Raw genomic sequence first — 26,608 nt, 5'->3', positions numbered from 1 at the left:
TTCACAATAGCCAAGACATGGAAACAACCCAAATGTCCATTGACAGATGATTGGATTCAGAAGATGTAGTATATATACACAATGGAATACTACTCAGCCATAAAAAAGAATGACATAATGCCATTTGCAGCAGCACGGATGGAACTAGAGACTCTCATACTGAGTGAAGAAAGTCTGAAAGGGAAAGACAAATACCATATGATATCACTTAAGTCTGGAATCTAATACAAGGCACAAATGAACCTTTCCACAGAAAAGAAAACCATGAACTTGCAGAATAGACTTGTGGTTGCTGAGGCAGGGGATGTGGGGTGATTGAGGAGCTTGGGGTTTATGAATACAAACTATGGCCTTTTAGTGGATTAGTAATGAGATCCTGCTGAGTAGCACTGGAAACTATATCTAGTCACTTGTGATGGAGCATGATAATGTGTGAAAATAGAATGTGTACATGTATGTGTAACTGGGTCACCGTGGTATACAGTAGAAAAAAAAATTGTGTTGGGGAAATAACTTAAAAAATAAGGAAGAAAGAAATAAAATAAATATATAATATTATATTTTTATATGATATATTTAAGGTATTCACATTTTTTAAATTAACACATGGTAGGAGGTATTTCTCTCTCTTTTTTTGTCTGAATAAGGAATATGTTTTTATACCACTACCTAATAAAATCCACCCAGGGTGATATTTTTACACTGATTGTCTCGGTGAATTATCTCAGTTAATTTCTTTCTTTCTTTTTTTTTTTTTTTTTGTCTTTTTCTACAGCCACACCCAGGGCATATGGAGATTCCCATGCTAGGGGTTTAAGCTAAGCTTAGTAGCCCCCGGCCTATGCCAGAGCCACAGCAATGCAGGATCTGAGCCGCGTCTGTGACCTACACCACAGCTCACAGCAACGCAGATACTTAACCCACTGAGCAAGGCCAGGGATCAGACCTGCAACCTCATGGTTCCTAGTTGGATTCGTTAACCACTGAGCCACAATGGGAACTCCCTATCTCAGTTAATTTCTAACATGCTGCAAGGGCACCTCTAATTTAGATCATGTTTGTTTGCTGAATAACCAGTGACTTCAGGTCATATTTTAAACTGTGAAATGGTTAACATATGAATAGACAGAATTATTCTAATTATTCAGACACATTGAAAAAGGTGTGACTATCTTATTCTTGTAACTGTAAACTTTCATATTACAAAGACTGTTTCTTTCACAGGAGTTAGAAGAGTTTGTCCAAAGCTCTGGAAGAGACGGAGTTGTGGTGTTTACTCTGGGGTCAATGGTCAAGAACCTCACAGAGGAAAAGTCTAATATGGTTGCATCAGCCCTTGCCCAGATTCCACAGAAGGTCAGGTAACCTTATTTTTTTAGGGGCAGCTATTTTAAAATCCATGAATATCTCTTTAAAAGTGCTCAAATATATGTGAAAAGTTATTGGTATTGTCCTTGTCAATTTAACTAAACTATAAAGAAAAAAAATTTAAATGTTAAAAAACAACAGTTGTTTTCTTACTTTAAACCTGGTATTCATTACTAACAGGAAAACATATCAAAGCATTTTCCTTAAATAATGAGTTAAGTTTTATCATTCACTACTCTTTAACAATCAGTCAGCTTTGTGCCTAGGTTTTAGGGATTCCTTGTTTTATTATTTGTATTCTTTTTTAAAAATTTGAGGCATATATGAAGTAACAACCGTCATGATGGAGAATCAAGGAATAGATATTCAAAAGTGTAATCTTGATTCACAAGATGCCATGGGTCTGTATTTCCTTGCCATCCTTATCATTAATGGATTTTGATCAGGCCCTGGTTGAGCCTGGGACTGAAAGCTTAGATTCCTAGAATATTCCTAAATTGTGAATCTTCTATTTAAACAGTTAAAACCTTAATAATATAATAAAACATTTATGCAGTTCATTCTATGATTTCTCACAAATAATAATTTTTATACCATTCTAGTTTATAACTGAGTGATGTTCTTAAACTACCAGAGACACTCTTTTCCCCCTTTTCCTTTAGTTAAAATAAACAATTGCATGTAATTTTAAGTAAATGGTTGTAATAATTTTTGTATTCATAACTGAATTACTTTAAAATTGTTTTAGGGAAGCAGTACCATTTAGATATTTGAAAAGCATCTTGAAAAAATATGGAATTTTCAATTGCATTAAAATACAATATGTAGGGGTAAAATCAGAGTAGAATCAGAAGCACCAAGATCTGTCTTTCTACCTAAACAAAATTGTACTAGCAAAAACTGGCAGAAGTATTGATATTGGAACTCTGGAGACTGTCTGAGCACTTGCAACTCAAACATAGAAAGCATGACTCAGAAATGTGGTTGATTTCTTCCCTTTAGAGAGGCAGCAGCTTCAAAACCTCCACCACCCAGCATTATGGCAGCTAGAATGCCTGTATTCCTTCTGTGATTGGTAAAACATGTTGGGCAATAAAGAACTTATCCTCCAGCTATTGAGAGTCTGCATTCTGATTGCTGATTACTGCCATTTGATCATTTGGGTGTAGGCACAGATCAGTGAGCTGAAGAAAAAGTAGTGAAAATCAATGAAGCTGAAATGAAAAAAAAGAAGAAGAAGAAGAAATGAGGCAGTTTAAGAGACCTCTGTGACAACATCACACATAGTAGCATTAACATTATAGGGATCCCAGAAAGGGAGAAAGTGATAGAAAACAATATTCGAAGACATAATGGGTGGAAAATTCCCTTACATAGGAAAGAAAACAGCCATTCAACTGTTGGAAGCACAGAAGCCCAAACATGATCAACACAAATAGAATCACACCAAGATGCATTGTAATTGAAGTGGCAAAATTAAGATCAAGAGAGAATTTTAAAAGCAGCAAGGGAAAAGGAACAAGTTATGTACAAGAAAGCTTCCATAAGGCTATCAGCTGACTTTTGGAAGAAACTCTGGAGGCCAGAAGGTGGCATAACATATTAAAATGATGGAAGAAAAAAAAGTGTGACTAAGAATACTCTACCTAGTAAGTTTCCTATTCATATTCACTGTAAAGATCAAAATTTTATAAAAAAAAACAAAAAACAGGAGTGCCCCTCATGGCCCAGCAGAAACGAATCTGACCAGCATCTGTGACGATAATGAAGGTTCTATCCTTGGCCGTGCTCAGTGGGTAAGGATCCGGTGTGGCTGTGGCTGTGGCGTAGGCCCACAGCTACAGCTCTGATTTGCCCCCCAGCCTTGGAATAAGAGGGTACAGCCCTAAAAGACCATAATAATAATAATAATAATAATAATAATAACAAAAAATTTTAACGAGCAAGGCAAAATTAAAAGAGTTGGCACCACCAAACCTGGTTTCCAAAAAATGTTAAGGGGAATTCTGTAAGTGAGAATGAAAAAGCCAAAACAGAAACATGAAAATTACAAAAGGAAAAATTTCATTGGTAAAGTCAAACATAAAGTAAAGTTATACAACCATGTGTAAAGCTGGGAGGAAGATTTAAAAAACAAAATTACACTATCATATACATTAGCAATAAATAGTTAAGGGATGCATAATAAATAGATAAGGGATACAGAAAACAAAAAGATTTAAAATATGACATCAAAACCAGTAAGTGTGGTGGGGGCATAAAATGCAAGGTTCTTAAAATGCATTTGAACTTAAGAGATCAGTAACTTAATCATATATTTTGCATTTTTGCTTAGTACAGTGTGGAAAATATGGGCAATAACTATGAACTACCTCTATGTGTTGTAACTAGACTTATCATAGTGATCACTTGAAATTATAGAAACACTAAATCAATATGTGTGTAGCAGGAATTAACAGTGTTATAGGTCAATTATACTTCACAATGAAAAAAGAAAAACAAGTAAACTTATAAATAATAGATCCGATTTGCATTTACCACAAGTAGAGGATGGCAAGGGGCAGTTGGAGGACAGTGGTTAAAAATTTTAAATTGCCATTTAATAGATAAATAAATACCAGGGAATACCAGGGATGCAATATATATCATAAATATAATTAGCACTGCTATATGTTGTATGTGGAAATTGTTGCGAGTAAATCCTGAGTTCCTACATCAAGAACATTTTTGTCTTTTTGCCTTTTGTACGGCCACTCCTGCGGCACATGGAGGTTCCCAGGCTAGGGGTCCAATCAGAGCTGTAGCTGCCAGCCTACACCACAGCCACACCAGATTCAAGCCACATCTGTGACCTACACCACAGCTCACAGCAACACCGGATCCTTAAGCCATTGATCAAGGCCAGGGATCAAACCCGCAACCTCTTCCTAGTCTGATTCATTAACCACTGAGCCACGATGGGAATTGCAAGAACATTTTTTTCTGTTTCTTTAATTTTGTACCTACATGATGGTTGATGTTCACTAAACTTATTGTGATAATCATTTTATAATGTATGTAAGTAAAATCATTTTGCTAACACCTTAAACTTACATAGTGCTATATGTCAATTGTATCTAACCAAAACAGGAAGAAAAAAAAGGAAATAGTATGAAAAGTTGCACAACAAAATCAGACAGCCTGGGAGACAAAGACAAATATCTTGAAAAATTCAGTTTACTTAAGCTGACTTCTTATTTATAACAATCTATTTTATAGCAACTATTTAATTGCTTTGATTACTCATCTATATGATGATGGTATTAGATCTCAATATTACATTTATTATTAGTATATCTGGTTGTACTGTTCTGGAAGAAATGATTGTATCAGAATGTGAAAATAAACAGCTCCTAAATCAAACTTCCAAATATTCCCAGTGAAGAATGTAAGTTGGTGTAGCCACTTGTGGAAAACAGTATGAAGGATCCTCAAAAAACTAAAAATAAAATTGCTGTGATCCACCAAGTTCACTCCTGGGCATATATCCAAATAAAACCCTAATTCAAAAAGATAGATAGGAGTTCCCGTCATGGCTCAGTGGTTAACAAACCCGATTAGCATCCATGAGGATGGGGTTTGATCCCTGACCTCGCTCAGTGGGTTAAGGATCCTGTGTTGTAGTGAGCTGTAGTGGAGGTCGCAGATGCGACTCAGAGCCCATGTTGTTGGGGTTGTGCCATAGGCCAGCAGCTATAGCTCCGATTTGACTGCTAGCCTGGGAACCTCCATATGCCACAGGTGGGGCCCTAAAAAAAAGACAAAGACAAATACACACACACACACACACACACACACACACACACACACACACACACACACACACACACACACATGAACCACTATGTTCATTGCAGCAGTATTTACAATGGCAAAGCCATGGAAATAACCTGAACGTTCATCAAAAGATAAATGGATAAAGAAAGTGAAGTACATATATACAGTGGAATACTACTAAGCTATAAAAAATAGTGAAATAATGCCATTTACAAATGGATGGCATGGATGAACCTAGAGATTATCATACTAAGTGATGTTAGTTTGAAAATAAAGACAAACGCCATATAATATCATTTATACGTGGAATGTAAAATATGGCACCAATGAACTTGTCAAAGAAGCAGAAACAGATTCACAAACAGAACAGACTTGTGGTTGCCAAGGGGAGAGGGTCGGGAGAGATGTATAGGATTAGGGTTAGGGGTTAGGTTTAGGGTTAGGGTTAGGTTGATCCCTGACCTCGCTCAGTGGGTTAAGGATCCTGTGTTGTAGTGAGCTATAGTGGAGGTCGCAGATGCGACTTGGAACCCATGTTGTTGTGGTTGTGCCGTAGGCCAGCAGCTATAGCTCCAATTTGACTACTAGCCTGGGAACCTCCATATGCCATAGGTGTGGCCCTAAAAAAAACCCTAACCCTAACCCTTTGCAGATGCAAAGTATTATATATAGAATGGATAAACCACAGATCCTAATGTATAGCACAAGGAATTATACTCAGCATCCTGTGATAAAACATAATGGAAAATAGTATAAAAAAAGAATGTTTATATGTGTGTAACTGAATCATTTTGCTCTACAGCAGAAATTAACACATTGTAAATCAACTATACTTCAAGTAAAAAATATTCCCAATGAAGTATGTTATAGGAATTGGATCAAGTTCTATAAATATCATAATTACACAATTCTTCTGTATTAAAAAGATTTTATCAATACTCGTATTATAAGAATTTTTAAAGTTCTATCCCATTATTATTGAATGTCAGCTGTCTCCTCTGTCTCCTGAAAACTGCATCACTGTAAAAATTGCACGTTTCAAATCAACCATAATTATGTCTTCCAACCCAAGAATCATTAAATTAATTAAATTTTAAAGAAATTTTACACAATTTTAAAGGTTATTTTTTATTTATATTTATTACAAAACATTGGCAGTATTCCCCACATTGTGTAATACATTCTTGAGACTATCTTACCCCCAATAGTTTGTGCCTCCATCTCCCCCACTCCTGTATTTCCCATCCCCAATTCCCACTGGATTGTTCTCTATATCAGTGAGTCTGACTAAAAAATAGATTATTTCAGCAGACTTATTTCAGAAATAAAAGGCTGAATTAGTAATCAAAACCTCCCAAAGAGAAAAATTGCTGAAGAGATAAGAGCATTAGTAAGTTCTATCAAGTATTTAGAGAAATAATTCAAGTCATCCTTTTCAAATCTTCAAAAAAAGTGAAAAGAAAGAAGTATTACTAAATAATTCTGTGAGGCCAGATTAACCCTGATATACAAGCCATATAAAAGATAGAACACAAAAATAAAATAACATACCCCACCCATGATTGTTTCTAAGTATAAATATTAAAATACTCAAAGTATTTGCATATCAAATCCACAAGGATATTTAAAAACATATTCACCATAATAAAATGGTATTTTTTTCTCTTTATCCAAGGGTGGTTCACCAAAGGAAATCAGTCAATATAATGCATGATATGAATATAAAGAAGAGGAAAAAAATGTTCACTTTATACAAAAAAGGAAGTGGACAAAATCCAATATCCTTTCCAGATACAAATTCTCCAGAAACTAGGAATCGAGGGAAAAGTCCTCAAAACAGGGTAGTTTTGGAAAATCCACAGCTAATACTATACCCACTGTTAGAAACTAAAGTCTTGCCTCCTAAGATCAGGAACAATATAAGGATGTCTACTTTCAGTGCTTCTACTTAACCTCATACTAGAAATTCTTGCATGGGAATTACACAGGGAAAAGAAAGCCATCAAATTGGAAAGAGGATTTATGTGTATTTTCAGATTACATGATTTTATACATAGAAAATTTCCAGGAATTCACAAAAGGTTACTAGAGCCAATAATCAAACATAACAAAGGTGTGGGATATAAGATTTTTTAATTATTATTACAGTGTAGTTGATTTACAATGTTTCTTCAATTTCTGTTATACAGCAAATGACCAAATCATACACAGTTCCCTGTGCGGTACAGTAGGACCCCATTACCTATTCATTCTAAATGTAGCATTTTACATCCATGAACCTCAAACTCCCCATCCATCCCACTCTCTTCCCCCTTCCTCCGGCAACCGCAAGTCTATGCTCCCTGGCTGTGATCTGTTTTGTAGATAGGATCATTTGTGCCATATTTTAGATTCTACAAATAAGTGATATATGGCATTCGTCTTTCTTTTTCTGACTTCACTTAGTATGAGAATCTCTAGTTACATCAGTGTTGTTGCAAATTGCATTATTTTGTCTATTTTTATGGCTGAGTAGTATTCTATTGTATATATGAACTACATCTTCTTAATTGATTCATCTGTTGATGGACATTTAGGCTGTTTCCATGTCTTGGCTATTGTGAATAGTGCTGCTGTGAACATAGGGGTGTATGTGTCTTTTTGAATAAATGTTTCTTCTGTGTATATGCCCAGGAGTGGGACTGCTAGATCATAAGGTAGGTCTATATTTAGTTTTCTGAGGAAACTCCATGCTATTTTCTATAGTGGTTGTACCAAGTTACATTCCCACCAGTAGTGCAGGAGCATTCCCTTTTCTTCACACCCTCTCCAGTATTTATCATTTGTAGACTTGTTAATGATGGCCATTCTCACCAGTGAGGTGGTACCTCACTGTAGTTTTGATTTGCCTTTCTCTAATGATTAGTGATGTTGAGCATTTTTTCATGTGCCTGTTGGTCATCTGATGTCTTCTTTGGAGAAATGTCTGTTTAAGTCTTTTGCCCATTTTTCAATTGGATTGTTTGTATTTTTGCTGTTGAGTTATATGAATTGTTTGTATATTTTGGAGATTAGGCCTTGTCTATTGCATAATTTGCAAAGATTTTCTCCTATTCTCTGTGTTGTCTTTTGTGGTTTTTTGTTTTTTTGTTTTGTTTTGTTTGTTTTTTTTAGGGCTGCACCTGTGGCATATGGAGGTTCCCAGGCTAGGGGTTGAATTGGAGCTGTAGCTGCCGGCCTACACCACAGCCACAGCAATGCCAGATCCCAGCTATGTCTGCAACCTACACCACAGCTCACAGTAACACCATATCCTTAACCCACTGAGCAAGGCCAGGGACTGAACCTTCATCCTCATGGATGCTAGTCAAATTTGTTTCTGCTGAGCCACGAAGATAACTCCATCTTTTCACTTTTTTAATGGTTTCATTGCTATACAAAAGCTTTGGAATTTAATTAGGTACATTGGTTTATTTTTATTTTTATTGACCTTATTCTAGGAGGTGGATCAAACAAGATGTTGCTGTGGTTTATGTCAAAGAGCATTGTGCTTATGTTTTCCTGTAAGAGTTTTATAGTGTTTGACCTTATATTTAGGTCTTTAATCCATTTTGAGTTTACTTTTGTATATGGTGTTAGAGAGTGTTCTAATTTTCATTCTTCCCCATGTAGATGTCCAATTTTCCTGTCACCACTTATTGAAGAGATTATTTTTTTTTCTGCTGGTATGTTCTTGCCTCCTTTGTCATAGCTTAGTTGACCATAGATGTGTGGATTTATGTCTGGGCTTTCTATCCTGTTCCGTTGATCTGTATTTCTGTTTTTGTGCTAGTAAAACCATATAATATTAACACACAAAAATCAGTTTATATACAGCATGTCAGTGAACACTCTAAATGTGAAATTTTAAAAATTCTATTTACAAGAGCAACAAGGTAAATATAATATTTAAGAATGAATCTCACCAAGGAATATAAAGTATATGCATAATGAAAATTACAAAATATTATGCCTGTAAGAAATTATAGAATAATTAAATAGAAAGTCATCCCATGTTCATGGATAGGAACACTTAATACAGTTAAGATGTCAGCACTAGCCACAGCAATCTACAGATTTAATGCAATGTCTGTTAAAATTCTAACAGTCATTTTTGTAGAAATGAGTAACCCAAGCCTCAACCTCATATGGAACTGCAAGAACCACAAATAGACAAAACAATCTTAAGAAACGACAGAGTTAAAGGACTCACATTTTCAAACACTGAAATTAGAAATTTACTATAAATCTATAGTGAATTAATAGTGTGATACTGGACTAGAAAACAAAAGAGAAAATCCTCATATATGGACAGTTGCTTTTCTAGGAGGGTACAAGACCATTCAACAGGGAAAGGACAGTCTTTTGACAAATAATGCTGGTAACATCTTGATATACACATGCAGAAGAATAAAATTGGAACCTTACCTTACACCATATACAAAAATTAATTCAAAGTGGGTCAGATACTTAAAATTTAAAGTAAACCTGTAATACTTTTACAAAAAAAAAATCCAAAGGAAAAACTTCATTGCATTAGATTATGCTATGATTTACAAAAGCACAAGCAATAAAAAAATTAATAAATTGGACTTAATCAAGTGAAGAACATTTGTGTATCAAAAGATACTATCAAAAGGCGCAATACAACATACAAATTGGGAGAAAATCTTTGCAAAGTGTTATAAGAAATTAATATGCACAATACATAATGAACTCTTACAACTCACTACTGTCAATAACAAAAACACAATTTAAAAATGGACAAGTATTTTATTTTATTTTTTTGTCTTTTTTTTAGGGCTGCACATGGTGCATGTGAAAGTTCCCAGGCTAGGAACGAAATGAATCAAGCTACAGCTGTCAGCCTACACTACAGCCACAGCAACTCAGAATCCTAGCCGTGTCCATGACCTACCTTACAGCCACAACACCACCAGATCCTTAACCCACTGAGCAAGGCCAGGAATCAAACCTGTGTACTTGTGGATGTGACCTAGTCAGATTCGTTTCTGCTGAGCCACAATGGGAACTCCAAAATGGACAAGTGTTTTATTTTTTATTTTATTTTATTTTTGGACAAATATTTTAATAGACATTCCTCCTAAGATACACAAATGGCCAAAAAATAATTGGAAAGATGCTCAACATCAGTAATCGTGAGGGAAATACAAATCAAAAGCACAAAAAGCACGTTATGCATTATTTAGCTATTTCAAAAAAAAAAAAAAGCAAAATAATTGTTGATGAGAATGTGGAGAAATGGGACCTCTTCCATTGCTGGCAGAGCAAACCGATGCATCTTCTGAAAAACATTTTTGTGGTTCCTTAGAAAGTTAAACATAAAACTATCATATGACCCAGTAATTCTCTTCCTGGGCATATATCCAAAGGAATTGAAATCAGGGGCTCAAAACAGATACTTGTACATGAATGGTCATGGCGACATTATTCACAATAGAAAAATGAATGGAAAAACAAAGTGCAATGTATACATATAACATAAATTATATTTGGCCTTAAAAAGAAATATAGTTTAGGTTACAACATGCATGAGCCTTGAAGACATATTCCAAGTGAAATAATTCTAAATAAGTCAACTGCAAATATTGCATGATTCCATTAATATGTGTTACATAGAGTAGTCAAATTCATAAAGACGGAAAGTAGAATAGAGGTTACCAGGGACTCTGGAGTGACAGAATAGGGATTTACTGCTAAATGATAAAGATTTTATGTTAGGGATGATAAAAACTTTTAGGGCATGTATAGTCTGGATGGCTATTCAAAATGGTGGATGTAATGCCACCAAACTCTACTCCTACAATACTTTAAAATTATAAATATCATAATGTATATTTTACTATAGTAAAAAAGGCAATGCTTGATTCTTTGTCACTGTCAAATATATAACAAAGGTCAAAGCACTAATAATTTTTTAGTGAGGTAAATAATATTCCTCTCCTTTTGTTTCTAAAAACTTTGTTACAAAATCCCTTTTACCAGAATGGCCTAGTAACAGCAATATATGATTATTTCAGATACATATCATCTTTATCTCTTCATTTTCTAAGTGAGAATAAACCTGATGATTATAGCCTATCTATTAGAATTATTGCAAGCATTTGAAAACATGACCATACTGTCAGTGGTTTACAGTGATTACTTAATCACTTGGGGCCTCAGTTTGCTCTGGTATTGCCTAGAGGCATCAAACTAGATTGAGCCCAAGTTAATTGCCTTTTTCCAACAGGATGTGGTTCTAAAAATCTTCTAATGAAGGCATTTATCTTTACAGGTTCTGTGGAGGTACAAAGGAAAGAAACCAGAAACATTAGGAGCCAATACCCGGTTGTATGAATGGATTCCACAGAATGATCTTCTTGGTAAGTCCAAAAAGAAGAAAAAGTAACAGAACTAAAGGAAGGATAATCTGAATTATTACTCAAATGATGAATAAATACAACAAATTTGTATTCAAAATAAGAACTAACAAACCTTACTATCTTCACATTTCTTTTAGAGCTCATTAAAGAAAACAGTTGTTCATGACATGTTAAATATTACAAGGCACACTTTATTCAAGACCATCATGATAAGCTTGGTAAGATACTACTGCAATAGACTTTTATGGTATGATAGAGAGATTGGACCCTGAGTGCAAAAAAGAAAGGTAGGAAATTTATAGCCAAAGAGCAGAGTGGTGGTGTGGTGGTGGGGCCATTGTGTGGAAAGTTTCTAAGAAGAAAATTCTGGGGCCAGGAGAACTCTGACAAAACTGACCTAATCATTCTTGCTGATGGCAACTTACAGTAATCAGATATCACTTGAGGGATGGTAAAGGATGAGGCAGCAGCTATAAAGGGCGATCAGATATCAAGACTAGAAGAATCTAGCTAAAATGACAGGATGCTTGCTAATATTGGATATTGGGCAATGCACAGATAAGCAAAGATATCCCCAAATCAGGACTTACTTTATAAGACAGTTCAGAGAATTCTGATGAGTTTGGTCAAGGATTGATTTTTCTGTCAAGCACTAACATAAATATGGAATTTATGATTCTCCCATTTCTGATACAGTCACTCCCTCCTCAGAATCAGTATCAAGGAAAGGACCTCTAGAGCAAGCTCTTAACTTCTATATGGAACATTGCAGCACCCTCCTGATGTTCCTATCTTTTTCTCTCACCTCTCTTCTCTTTTCCCTGCTGTGACTTATTTGAAAGAAAAAAATCTGATAAATCATTTCACCAACTATATTATAAGTGGTTTCATATAAAGAGTAAAGTAAAAAACCTATTTTTTTTTAAACAGAATTTCATGAACTTTCCATAGCCTTTCTTTCTAGCCTGTTCTACCAACATCTGCACATTGAAACTCTGCACATCTCACTTCCCATTTCCCATCCACACAAAAATTTGGTTTCTTAAGTCCTCCACTCCTGTTTATTCAGGTATTCTTACCTCCAGCCACTCATCCAGTGGCAAGTACTCTCCATCATTTAACTCTGCACAAATCTTTCAGAAGTTAGTGGAATGACTTAACTGTTGGAATCACTAATTGCTGCTTAGCATGGACTAATCAATTGCTGCTTTCTGTAGAGCTTATAGAAATTTATATATGCCTGGCACAGAATTATATAAAAGATGCTAACTAATTGAATTAATGATTCATAGAGGTGTCACAGTTTTCTGTTTCTGAAACTGTTACAACCTAGGATTTTTTTCTCTCTTCAGGTCATCCCCAAACCAGAGCTTTTATTACTCACTGTGGAACCAATGGGATCTATGAAGCTATTTACCATGGGGTCCCTGTGGTGGGAATCCCCCTGTTTGGTGATCAGTTTGATAATATTGCTCGTGTCCAAGCTAAAGGGGCTGCTGTTCAATTAGACTTGAACACAATGACGAGTTCTGATCTGCTTAAGGCCTTGAGGACAGTTATTAACAACTCATCGTGAGTATCTTTTCTGAGAAGCATGTGGTTTTTTTTATTTTTATTTTTTGGTCACATGCATAGCATGTGGTAGTTCCCAGCCAGGGTTCAAACTTATGCCACAGCAGTGACAAGCCAGATCCGTAACTCCCTGAGCCACAAGGGAACTCCAGCATCAGTATTTTAAAAGGAGTAAGTTGTTTCATTCAGTTTAATTGATTACGTTTACAGAATCATGAGAACATAGCTAACATCAAATATGATTGTCTTACACTTCTCAAATTCTATGAAAGCATTTAAATTCACCTAGTCATACTGGGCAAATTAAAACCTCAAAGAACTGCTAAACTTATTTAAAGAAACTAAAGTATTGCTAAAGAGATGCACATATTTTTAGTAATGATATTTATTATTTTTTAAAATTTGCAGGTACTACAACTATAAGTAATACAATACGACAAAAACATAGAGAAATAAAAATAGTCATTTAACACTCCTCATAGCTATAATGAATAATGTACACAAATATTCAGATATTTCTTGTACTAATTTATACATAGGAAAGAAAAATAAGTGATTTTATAAAATCAGATAATGCTACTTTTTAATTAAAAAATCCTGTATTTGTATATTTTAATTTAAAAATGAGAGAAAGTCAATGAAGTGAAACTGAGAGATTCAAATGGAGACATAGAAGGCCCCAGCCTCCCTGTCCCCTGACAAAGATCAAAGTTATACAGGTGTCCATAAACTAAAACACTCAAAGAGCTCTAAAGTCCACATAAGAAATGTTAATGTTGTGGAACAAACCCCCCTATGAATAATCACAAAAGAATAGAACGAAGACAGCTTCATAATGCCTGCATCATCCCATCTCCAAGCCAGTATGCTCAGCATCAAGAAAGAACTTTCCAGTTAGAAAGAGTTCCTCACCAAGAAAGGAAGAAAGAGTTGAATGACCAGTTTCTAAAGCCTTTGGGGGCACAGAAATAGAAAAACCAATCCTAGGAATTCCTTTTGTTGCTCAACAGTAACAAACCCAACTAGTATCCTTGAGGACACAGGTTCCATCCCTGGCTCGCTCAGTGGATTAAGGATCCAACGTGGCCATGACCTGTGGTGTAGGTTGCAGATGAGGCTTGGATCCCAAGTTGCTGTGGCTGTGGCATAGGCCAGCTGCAGCAACTCCAATTTGAGCCCTAGCCTGAGAACCTCCATAAGCCACAGATGTGGCCCTAAAAAGCAAAACAAACAAAAAATCCTAAAACTATATGAAGCCACAAAAGATCTCAAATAGCCATAGAAGTCCTGAGAAAAAATAATGGCACTGGAGGTATCCTGCTTCCTATTAAAACTATGCTACAAACCTATGGTAATTTTAAAAGTACAGTGCTGGGAGAAAATAAGACACAGCAATGGACAGGATTAAGAGCCCTGAAAGAAAATCCTCACATATAAATTTGAATAATATTTCACAAAGAAACCAAGAATACTCAAGAGGAAAAGGGCTGTTTATTCAATAAGCAGCACTGGGGAAACTGGGTAATCATAAGCAAGAGAATGAAATTTGGATCCCTGTACTACATCACTTATAAAAATTGACTAGAAATGTTTAAAAGACTTAAACCTGAAACTATGAAACTCCTAGAAGAAAACATAGGGGAAAAGCTCCTTGACAAAGGTCTTGGCAACAATCTTTTGGATATGACACCAACAACACAAGGAACAAACAACAAATCAACAAAGGGACTACAATAAACTAAAAACCTCTGCACAGCAAAAGAAATGATTTACAAAATGAAAGGCAGCCTACAAAAGGGGAGAAAATATAAACTACATATCTGATAAGAGATTAATATGCAGAATATATTTTAACAACTCATATAACTCAATAGCAAAAAAATTTAATGAGAGGAGTTATTAAATAGATATTTGCACACACACAAAAAAACATACTCATGTCCAACAGGTACTTTAAAAGGCTTGGCATCATCAATCATCTGGAAGCACAGTCAGAAACCCAGTGAGGTATCACCTCATGTCTCACAGAATATGGATCATCAAAAGACTGGGATAAGCAAGTGCTGGTGGATAAAGAGGTACTTGAGTGCACTGTGGTGTTATAGCCACTGTGAGACAGCAGGTAGCTCCTCCTCAGAAAAGGAGGACAGAACTGCTACACTGTCCAGCAGTAATCCCACTTCTTGATATATGTGTGTATATACACACACATATATGTATGTGTATATATATATATATACACACACACACACACACACACACACACATACACACACATGTGTAAAGTGGAATGAAAACAGAATATGGAAGAGATATATGCACTCCTGTGTTCATAGTAGAGTGGGTAGTTACCAGGAGCTAGGGGTTGGAGGAGTGAAGAAATGTTAGATAAAATTACAAATTCTTGGGAACTTTGTACAACATGGAGGTTAGCTGTAATCATAAATAAATTCTCAACAATGAATGATTATGTTTAGCATATTATCCTTTTGCTTTTTCTTTTTTTGCTTTTTAGGGCCGCACCTGCAGCATGTGGAGGTTCCCAGGCTAGGGGTCAAATCAGAGCTATAGCTGCTGGCTGTGCCACAGCCACAGCAATGCGGGATCCGAGCTGCATCTGCAGCCTACACCACAGCTCACGGCAATGCCAGATCTTTAATCCACTGAGCGAGGCCAGGGATTGAACCCACAACCTTATGGTTCCTAGTTGGATTTGTTTCTGCCATGCCATAACAGGAATTCCAATCCTTTTTCAAAAAAAATCAAATAAATATATTCTAGAAGGAAAAAGAGACTGTATCAAAATTAAAATAATTGCTAAGCTTTGGAAAATATTTCTTTAATATCAGATAAATTCTTGATAATTTTTTATAAATCTATGAATAAATATTGACATTAAGGATTAGAATAATTGTTTTTAATGTTTCCAATTTTAGTCAATATAAAATGACTTTCCTCTCTGAAGTCACTTCTCAATTTCCCATCCAAGTCTTTGAAATACCAGATTTTAATTTCTCCTTTCTGTATTATCATTATGATGTTATCAAAGCATACAGCACATACATCTTGTTCATGATCATAATTTCCAGTATTATTTAGCATTAGTTTTGTATTTATTTGGACTTAATGATGCAATTGTGTTTTATTACATTCTTTCTATTCCTGAAGAATTTTGTTTTTATTGATTTTTTTATCTCACAAATATTTTGTTTCTGTGTCTTGGAACTTTTGTTGCTGTTTCCTTATTTTCTGAAGCTATATCCAAAGGTACTTATTACTTATGTTCTTATATATTAAGAAAGGCCTCCCTTGTTTTTTATTTTTTTAAATTTTTTTAATTGTTATTTCCCCAAAACAATTTTATTTCTACTGTACAGCATGGTCACCCAGTTACACATACATGTATACATTCTTTTTTCTCCCATTATCATGCTCTGTCATAAGTGACTAGACATAGTTTCCAGTGCTACACAGCAAGATCTCATTTTTAGTCCATTCCAAAAGCAATAGTTTGCATTTATTAACCCCAAGCTCCCAGTCGATCCCACTCCTCTCTCCCCCTCCCCCTTGGCAACCACAAGTCTATTCTCGAGGTTCCTAATTTTCTTTTCTGTGGAAAGGTTCATTTGTGCTGTTTATTAGATTCCAGATACAAGTGATATCATATGGTATTTGTCTTTCTCTTTCTGCGTTTCTTCACTCAGTATGAGAGTCTCTAGTTCCATCCATGTTGTTGCAAATGGCATTATGTCATTCTTTTTATGGCTGAGTAGTGTTCCATTGTGTATATATACCGTATCTTCCTAATCCAGTCATCTGTTGATTGATGGACATTTGGGTTGTTTCCATGTCTTGGCTACTTTGAATAGAGCCACAATGAACACGTGGTGCATGTGTCTTTTTTTTTTTTTTTTTTTTTTTTTTTGTTGTTGTTGCTATTTTTGGGCTCCACGGCATATGAGGTTCCAGCTAGGGTTGAATCGGAGCTGCAGCCACAGCTACGCAGAGCACAGCAACGCAGGATCCGAGCGAGTCTGCACCTACACCAGCTCACGCAACGCGGATCGTTAACCACTGAGCAAGGAGGACCGAACCGCAACTCATGGTTCTAGTCGGATTCGTTAACCACTGCGCCACGACGGAATCCATGTGTCTTTTTTAAGGAATGTTTTGTCTGGATATATGCCCAAGAGTGGGATTGTGGGGTCATATGGTAGTTCTATGTATAGATTTCTAAGGTATCTCCATACTGTTCTTCATAGTGGTTATACCAGTTTACATTCGCACCAACAGTGCAGGAGGGCTCCCTTTTCTCCACACCCCCTCCAGCACTTTTTATTTGTGGATTTATTAATGATGGCCATTTTGACTGGTGTGAGGTGGTATCTCGTGGTAGTTTTGATTTGCATTTCTCTACTACTCAGAGATGTTGAGCATTTTTTCATGTGCTTGTTGGCCATCTGTACATCTTCCTTGTTGAAATGTCTATTCAGGTCTTTTGCCCATTTTTCAGTTGGGTGGTTGGCTTTTTTGCTGTTGAGTTATATAAGTTGCTTGTACATTCTAGAGATTAAGCCCTTGTCCGTTGCATCCTTTTAAACTATTTTCTCCCATTCTGTAAGTTGTCTTTTTGTTTTCTTTTTGGTTTCCTTTCTTTGTGCAAAAGCTTGTCAGTTTGATTAGGTCCCATCAGTTTATTTTTGCTCTTATTTCTGTTGCCTTAGGAGAATGAGTTGAGAAAATATTCATAAGGTTGATATCAGAGAGTGTTTTGCCTATGTTCTTTCCAGGAGTTTGATGGTGCCTTGTCTTATGTATATATGTCTTTAAGCCATTTCGAGTTTATTTTTTGTGCATGGTGTGAGGGTGTGTTCTAGTTTCATTGCTTCTCATGCAGCTGTCCAGGTTTCCCAGAAATACTTGCTGAAATGCCACAGCAATCAGACAAACAAAAGAAATAAAAGGCATCCAAATAAGAAGAGAAGAAGTAAATGCAGATGACATGATACTATACATACAAAACCCTAAGGATTCACCCCAAAAACTACTTGAACTGATTAACAAATTCAGCAAAGAACTGTAAAACATTAATCAAGGAAATTAAAGAAGATGTAAAGAAATGGAAAGATATTCCATGCTCCTAGGTTGAAAAAATTAATATTGTAAAAATGGCCATACTACCCAAGCAATCTACAGATTCAATGCAATCCCTATCAAATTACCCATGACATTTTTCACAGAACTAGAACAAACAATCCAAATATATATATGGAACCACAAAAGACCCACAGTTGTCAAAGCAATCCTGAGAAACAAAAACCAAGCATGGGGCATAATTGTCCCAGACTTCAGGCAATATTACAAAGCCGCAGTCATCAAGACAGTGTGGTACTCGTACCAAAACCGACAGACATGCAGACCAATGGAACTGAATAGAGAACCCAGAAATAAACCCAGACACCTATGGTCAATTAATCTTTGACAAAGGAGGCAAGAACATAAAATGTGGAAAAGACAGTCCCTTGCTTTTTTAAACCAAAGGGCAGTAGGGCTTTGTATAAGTTGTTTTTGTTGGTTCATAGTTCTCAGAATATTTTGCATGCTCTTCCACTGTCTTCTATAATTTAATGTCCTGTATTCTCCATAAATGATGACTGCACATCAGTGTGGGATATTATCTCCTTTTTACACCTGCTTCACAAACCCAAGGAAACCTTTTTCTAAGTCGGCCATTCAAAACATTAAACCAAAACCCTGGCTTAGTCTTCTGTTCCTTGAGATAAGTTAAAAGTGTTAGGATTCTAGCTATTGGCATTGCTCCATCTCACCACCACAGCACTTGCATCCCTCTGTAGCTTGAAGCAAATTTGGAGCTTCTACAAAATCTAGGACCCTACTTCTTGATCATAGATAGGGTCAGTTGCAATTTTCTGTTTTCATCTGAAATGTCAGGACCAGGAAGATCACAGATTAGAACAATTTCCTACTACTGTTGAAGCTTATTGTTAACACTAACACTCCAGATCTAACCTGGGGAAGGATGGAGGGACAGGGAGGAGGGGTCCTTTCTCATAAATCCACCCCTCAATGCTGCTTCTGGTCACTATTGTGTTACCAATAATGCGCTCAGCAAATGAGACCACAATTCTGTATTCTCAGCCTATATATTCTACATTCCTATTTTGGAATTTTGAAAATGTTATTTCCAATTAGAAATTATTTTCTCTTCTACCTCCAGTTATTACAGAGACTGTGAAATGTCCAACAAATTCCATCCAATAGGCCACTGTATCTGGAAATATATCAAGAGGAAACAAACTTTGATATGCATTCAGTTGTCTCAGTGATACATACCATTTATGACAATGTATTCATCATCATGTAATGTACATTTAATAATTAAAAAATTAGATATATCATTTTTTAAACAAGTTTTCAAGTTGCTATTTATGTATTCAATTTTAGCTATAAAGAGAATGCTATGAAGTTATCAAGAATTCACCACGATCAGCCTGTAAAGCCGCTGGACCGGGCGGTCTTCTGGATTGAGTTTGTCATGAATCACAAAGGAGCCAGGCACCTGCGGCCAGCAGTCCACGACCTCACCTGGTACCAGTACCACTCTCTCGATGTGATTGGGTTCCTGCTGGCATGTGTGGCAGTTGTTGTATTCCTGGTCACTAAATGTTGCCTGTTCTGTTGCTGGAAGTTTGGTAAAATATCAACGAAGAGAAAGAGAGAATAGTTTTTGTTTTGTTTTAACAGTTGATATGGAACAGGTGATAAAGTTTATCTGAATTAATTCAACCACTGGTTGGAACAGATTCCTCTCCTACTTTTTGTGAGTTCTTATCCATTTCTTAGCTTTTCACTTGAAACGTTAAAGAATCACCCCTAAAATGAGCCATATTATTTAGAATTAAGGTTTAAAATAACCTTTTCCTTAAAAAGAAATGATAAACACAAAGGTAAAGTTGCTACTGTTAAAGATTTATTGCTTTACTTTATTCATAGCTCTTAGTTCAACAAACCTATATGCTCTTTGAGGGCTTAGGAACATAATGATTAATTCTGTTTTCAGTATTGATCATACTGAACATTTGCTAAATATGTAATATCATTTGGGGATCCAGTATGTAATAACTAGTGCATATTCTCTAAAGGAACTAGGCAAGAAATAGCATAGAGCACACTCTAGCCAGAGCTTCCCTTCCAGCCAGTAACATCAGGAGAGTGTTAGGGTCTCTACTCTGCTGCAAAGCACATTTCACACCATCAATTTCCTTTCCTTTGACACATCAAACTCTGTTATCTTTGGAATACAAACATTTTTTGTCTTTGATTTGAAGATTTGCCTTTATTTGGATATTAATAATGATAGTACTTCATTCGTATTGTTATTTGGCTTTATAGAAGTCACTGATAAATTAGCAGGATTGTTGATATAATGGAGCAAAAGTAAATGATTAGAATTTAATGCCTACCTTTTGTTTTTTCTTTTTAGGACAGCACCCGTTGCATATGGAGGTTCCCAGGCTATGGGTCGAATCAGAGCTGTAGCTGATGGCCAGATCCAAGCTGCATCTGTGACCTACACCGCAGCTCACAGCAATGCCAGATCGTTAACCCACTGAGTGAGACAAAAGATTGATTCCGCATCCTCATGGATGCTAGTTGGATTTGTTTCCACTCTACCACAATGGGAACTCCTAATACCTACCTTTTAAAGTATTTAATTTTTAAAAATTATTTTCTACATTAATTTTACTTACAATGTACTCATTTGGAAAGAAGAAGCAAACTTAGATCTACACTACAGATACTTTGGGGGAAAAATGTGTTTCTCAGAAATGCTGTTTGCTATGGGGATGATTTTTCCATTTAATTAGAAACTCAGTGAGTTTTCTCATTTTTTCTTTTTTTTAAACCCCTATCACTCCCCTTGATCCTCTCATAAACTGTATTGTGATCACTATACCTAGCACAAGTACTTAGACTTCTTATTAAAAAACATCAGCCAAGTGTTTACTGGTGGTTCAGCAGGTTAAGGGTCCAGCATTGTCACTTCTGTGGTTGGGTCACTGCAGTGGAGTGGGTTCAATCCCTGGCCCCAGAACTTCTATATCCTGTGGGTGTGGCCAAAATAAATAAATAAAATAATGAGTTAAATTATTTTTTTAAAAAGCATCAGCCAGAAATCTGCAGTAAACAGGAAGACGCATATTGAATTTTAATAAAAAGATGTCTCAAAAAAAAAAAAAGAGTATGCTCTTTTTTCTCTAATCATAACAGGGTCAATTTTGGGAGGCGCTGACAGCGATTTTGTTTTGTACTTCCACCATAATTCCTGTACCCCACAAGGCATATTACATCCCTCTCATGATCTGCCGGTACCTCCACTTTTGGCCAGAGGAGAATAACTAGAGTGAAGTCACAGTGTAATCCAGCCAGGTATAAGCTGGATGACTAAAGAAAGCTGGTATAACTCAAAAGAACTAGAGCAGCTCTCCAGTATTTACCAGGAGGAACACAGAGATTATATATGGAATTGTACACAAAGAGATTGGACTAAGGAGAGTAGAATATAAAGTTTTGTAAGGAACCACATTTTAGAATTTTTGGAGCTTTCTCTCAGGACATAGAATTGAATACTTGTGTTCAGACTCCAGAAAATGGTAGTAACAGATTACCAGGATGCCTGTAGAAATTTGGAAAAAGTGAAGGCCCACAGGAAGTGAAACTGATGTTCTAGAAGTACCACACCAAACTGGAAGAAGGACTCCAAAGCCTTCAAGTATCTGACACGTTCAGATAAGTGTGCTTGTAAATCTGGAAAAGCTGTCATAGGATCGTTTCCTAAAATTATGAGATGTTCATAAACTGAGGGCCAGGTTGTTGGTGGTTACAAAACTGAGCTCAGTGATGTTAATTAGTATCAAAATCCCAGTGGAGAGCAGGTAATGGCCTCAGTCATCACAAGTTAGGAGGTCACAGTGATCACAGTGAACAGTGAGCTTAGAGTGGCAGCCATCCAGGCTTAACCCATGAACAGCCGCAATATGATGATAGAGATAAAACAGATAGGCCACTGAAATGGGTATTTCCCTGTCTCTACCACCAGAGAGTCCAGGGATAGGGATCAGAAGGATGAGAACCATCACTTCCCTCAAATCATAATCATATGCTACTTTTTTGGTCGCCTCTGCCCCGCATATGGAATCCACAAGCCAGGGATCAGATCTGAGTCGCAGTTGGGACCTATGCCACAGCTGTGGCAAGGCCATATTCTTAACCCACTGTGCTGAGCTGGGGATGAAACTTGTATCCCAGCACTCCAGATACACCACCAATCCCATTGTACCACAGGAAATTGCTTAAAAATAAAAAAAAGATTGATGTGTGCTACATCGATTGACTCTTCCTTTCATGAACAATTTCTCTGTAGCATGCTATGTTTGAGCATTTTACTCGAAGAAGAAATTCATTCACAATTAGAGTCAAACCTCTCAAAACCTGCTGCCAGTTTATCAATTAAGTCTATGTAATCTAACTCCTTTTTTTTTTTCATTTCAAAAATCTTCAGCAGCATCTGCACCAGCAGTACTTGCCATCTCAAGAAATCACTTCCTTTGCTCCTCCAGAAGGGGCAGCACCTCACTTGTTAGTTCTATCTTAAGAATGTAGCAATGCATTCACACCTTTAGGTTCTGCTTCTAATTCAAGTTCTCTTCCTATTTCTGCCACATCTGCAGTTCTTTGTTCTGCTGTAATCCTGAACCCTTCAAATATCCTTGAGAGCTGGAAACAGCTTCTTCCAAATTCCTGTTATTGTTGATATTTTTGACCTCTTCTCATGAATCACAAATGTTCTTACTGCCATCTAGAATCGTGACTTTCTTTCTAGCAATTTTTCAACTCTCTTTGCTCACCCATGAGAGAAGTCACCATCCATGGCTGCTAGAGTCTTATAAAATGTATGTCTTAAATAATAAGACTTGAAAGTTGAAAGCGCTCTGATCCATGGGATATAGAATAATCGTCCTGTTAGAAAGCTTGAAAAAAATATTATACATTTCCAGTAAGTCTCCTGAGTGACCAGCTGAATCACCAGTGAATACCAATATTTTAAAACAAATCATTTTCTGAATATCGTGTCTCAACAATGCGTTAAACATATTCAGTAAACCATCTAGTAAAGACATGAGCTGTCATCCAGGCTTTGTTGTTCCATTTATAGAGCACAGGCAGGGTAGATTTAGCATCATTCTTGAAGACCCTAGAATTTTCAGAACGGTCCTTAAACACTGGCTTCCGCTTCAAGTCACCAGCTGCTTTGTCCCCAAAAAGAGAGTCAGCCTGTCCTCTGAAACCTCAAAGCCAGGCACTGACTTCTCCACCCTAGCTATGAAAATCCAAGATGGCATCATCTTCCAGTATAAGGCCAATTCATCTGCATTAAAAAGTCTGTGGTTAGTGCAGCCACCTTCATGTATTACCTTAGCTAGATCTTCTAAATAACGTGCCATGGCTTCTACATCAGCACTTGCTGCTTCACTTTGCACTTTTCTGCTATGAAGATGGATTCTTTCTTTAAATCAAATGAACCTAACTCTGCTTCCACTTTTTTTTTTTTTCTTTGCCCTACAGCATCCTCACCCCCCTCAGCTGTCTTAGAAATGAAGAGTTAGGGCCTTGCTCTGATTTAGGCTTTGGCTTAGCAGAATATTGGGGCTGGTTTGGGTGTCTGCCCAGATCATGAAATCTGTCTCCATATAAGCAATAAGGCTGATTCACTTTCTTATTATTCATGAGCTCACTGGAGTAGCACTTTTTTAATTTCCTTCAAGAATCCTCCCTTTGGAGTTCCCATCGTGGTTCAGTGGTTAACAAATCTGACTAGGAACCATGAAGTGGCGGGTTCGATCTCTGCCCTTGCTCAGTGGGTTAACGATCTGGCATTCCCATGAGCTGTGGTGTAGGTCGCAGATGTGGCTCGGATCCTACATTGCTGTGGCTCTGGCGTAGGATAGCAGCTACAGCTCGGATTGGACCCCTAGCCTGGGAACCGCCATATGCCGCAGCAGCAGCCCAAGAAATGGCAAAAAGACAAAAAAGAAAAAAAAAAGAATCCTCCCTTTACAACAGATTTCCCTTGTTTAGTGGAAGAATCTTAGCTTCTGGCCTGTCTTAGATTTCAGCTTGCCTTCCTGACTAAACTTCATTATTTCTAGCTTTGAGTTAAAGGAGAGACATTCAGCAGTTCCCTGTGCTTGACACTTAAAGGCCAATGCAGAGCTATGAACAGCCTAATATCAATATTACTGTTTCTCAAGAATAATGAGATCTGAGGAGTAGGAGACAGAGAAACAGCCAGTTGATGGAGTAGTTAGAACATAAACATTGTTTAAGTTCACAGTCATGACGGATGAGGTTTTCTGGTGTCCCTCCAAAACTGCAGGGCTAACATCAAGGGTCATTGTCACAGACCACCTTAACAAATACAATAATAATTAAATAGTTTGAAATAGTGCAAGAATTACAAATGCAATATGGATGTAGGAAGTGAGCAAATTCTGTTAGAAAAATGGCACCAATTGACTTGTTTGACTCAGGGTGGCCGCAAACTCTCAATATGTAAAAATCCAACATCTGGATTTATATCAAGCACAATAAGGAAAATTACAGTAAAACAAAGTATACCTGTACTTTTCAAAGACTCTTTCTCCCTACAGGATCAATTTCCTAGGCACTGGGGATTACCGCTTGGACCTTTTGAGGCATCCACTAGGCAACCACTTATAGACAGAAACAGATTCCTCTCACCTTCACCCTTTCCCCTACCAAAGCACCAACAGAAAATAAGATCACTTTTCTGTGGATGGTGGAAATTAAAGATCTTAAAGAAATCATGTAGGATGATGATCTCCCTTGTATCTGAGCCCTGCCAAAGATCCCAGAAAATGGTAGTGCGTTCCTGGAAACTCATCTGAGAAATCACTCTACAACACCCCTATATCACACGTGGTATCTGTGGTAGAGCAGGTTAACACATCTCAGTCCATGGTATAAGGCCACTGCTTTCGTGCTTGTTCTCTGCATTCTTCCTGCAAAGAAGAGCAGACACGGTTCTTGTTCACTTGGAACAGACAACAGCATACATTTACAGTTTTACCTGAAGAACTTCTGCTCTTCCCTTATAATGTAGCTGAAGGGATATGAATTACCTGGATACCTTTGAGAAGACTGTACTAATGGACTATGTTGAGAATGTTATGCAAATTAGACAGGATGAGCCAGAAGGGGTAGTATGTTGGGAAGCTGTGTGAAACACAGGAGGCTTGGAATCTGAGAGAATAAATGCAACGAATATTCAAATGTGACCCACCACATCGATAAACTTGAGATCCAGCAAAAACATTCAAACTTTCATTGTGTTTTGTGTTGTTATCTGTGGTCTTGTCATGAATTGCCTTTATTATGTGAAGTCATGTTCTTCTTATGCCCAATTTGTCAATGTTTTTGACATGAAAAGATGTTACATTTTTTTCATGGATGGTTTTTTTTGCGTCTTTTGAGATATTACATATTTTTTAAAATTTTTCATTCTCTTAATGTTAAGTATCACATACTGATTTATGTATGTTGACCTATCCTTTTATCCCAGGGATAAATCCTATTGGATTGTGGTGAATGATCTTTTTTTTGTGCTGTTGAATTTGGTTTACTAATGTCTTGTTTAAAATTTTTACATCTACATTCATCAAAATATTGGTCTCTAATTTTGTTTTGAAAAGTTTTGGTCTCTCTTTTAGTTTCAAGGGACATCACTTTCAGTTAAATATGGGGTCACCATATTTTTCTTTGAGACCTTTGAGTATACCAACCAACTCTGTCCTGGATTGCAATGTTTCTGCTGAGAAATACAATAATATATACATGGCAGTTTTCGTGCATGAAATAAGGTGTTTTTTTAGAATTTCTCATACATTTGCTATGGATATTTCTGTTCCATGTTCTTTCTTCACTTTTTTTGGAAAATCAGACAATTTTTTCTACAGAGATTGAATTTCAGTTACAGAAGCAGTGCTATTGGAAGGCTCCTGCAGTAAGTCCAAGTTAGATATGAAAATGAGGAGGCTTAGATGGATGGTAATGAAGAATTCAGAGGAAAATAGATTGATGTATTAATTTGGGGGTAGACTATGTAGATGTAGTAAGCCATTGAGTAATTACAGAATTATAGCTTATTATTAGCCAACTGTTTTTCTATGATAATGTTATATCACTATATTGGTTAATTCCTTGAGGAAAGTCAGCTTTTCCAGCACAAGGATTATAGATGAAGTTATGGTCCTAAATACCAAGAGATTCCTTTCTCCGTGGGGGTATGGCTTCCATATGTGAAGATTAAAACCAAAAAGTGGAATTTTACATTGCAAGAAGGATCT

The 26,608-nt window shown here is 36.5% G+C and overlaps 1 protein-coding gene across 3 annotated transcripts in view; it reads left to right on the top strand.

Moving 5' to 3' along the window:
• LOC100624700 (UDP-glucuronosyltransferase 2C1-like) overlaps window positions 1-24,277 on the top strand; it is a 38,511-nt gene extending 14,234 nt beyond the window's left edge. The window contains exons 3-6 of one of the 3 annotated variants that reach the window (XM_003356957.4): window positions 1,225-1,356; window positions 11,501-11,588; window positions 12,941-13,160; window positions 19,626-24,277. In XM_003356957.4, coding sequence (XP_003357005.2) covers window positions 1,225-1,356; window positions 11,501-11,588; window positions 12,941-13,160; window positions 19,626-19,905 — 720 coding nt within the window. In that variant the 3' untranslated portion in view covers window positions 19,906-24,277. Of the gene's footprint in view, window positions 1-1,224; window positions 1,357-11,500; window positions 11,589-12,940; window positions 13,161-19,398; window positions 19,525-19,625 lie in introns of those variants that run through there. The other 2 variants (XM_013989306.2, XM_021101413.1) reach the window with 2 other exon arrangements.

This window comes from Sus scrofa, chromosome 8 (genome assembly GCF_000003025.6).
Source record: "Sus scrofa isolate TJ Tabasco breed Duroc chromosome 8, Sscrofa11.1, whole genome shotgun sequence".
Classification (NCBI taxonomy): Eukaryota; Metazoa; Chordata; class Mammalia; order Artiodactyla; family Suidae; genus Sus; species Sus scrofa.
This window is presented reverse-complemented; position numbering and strand designations above follow the sequence as displayed.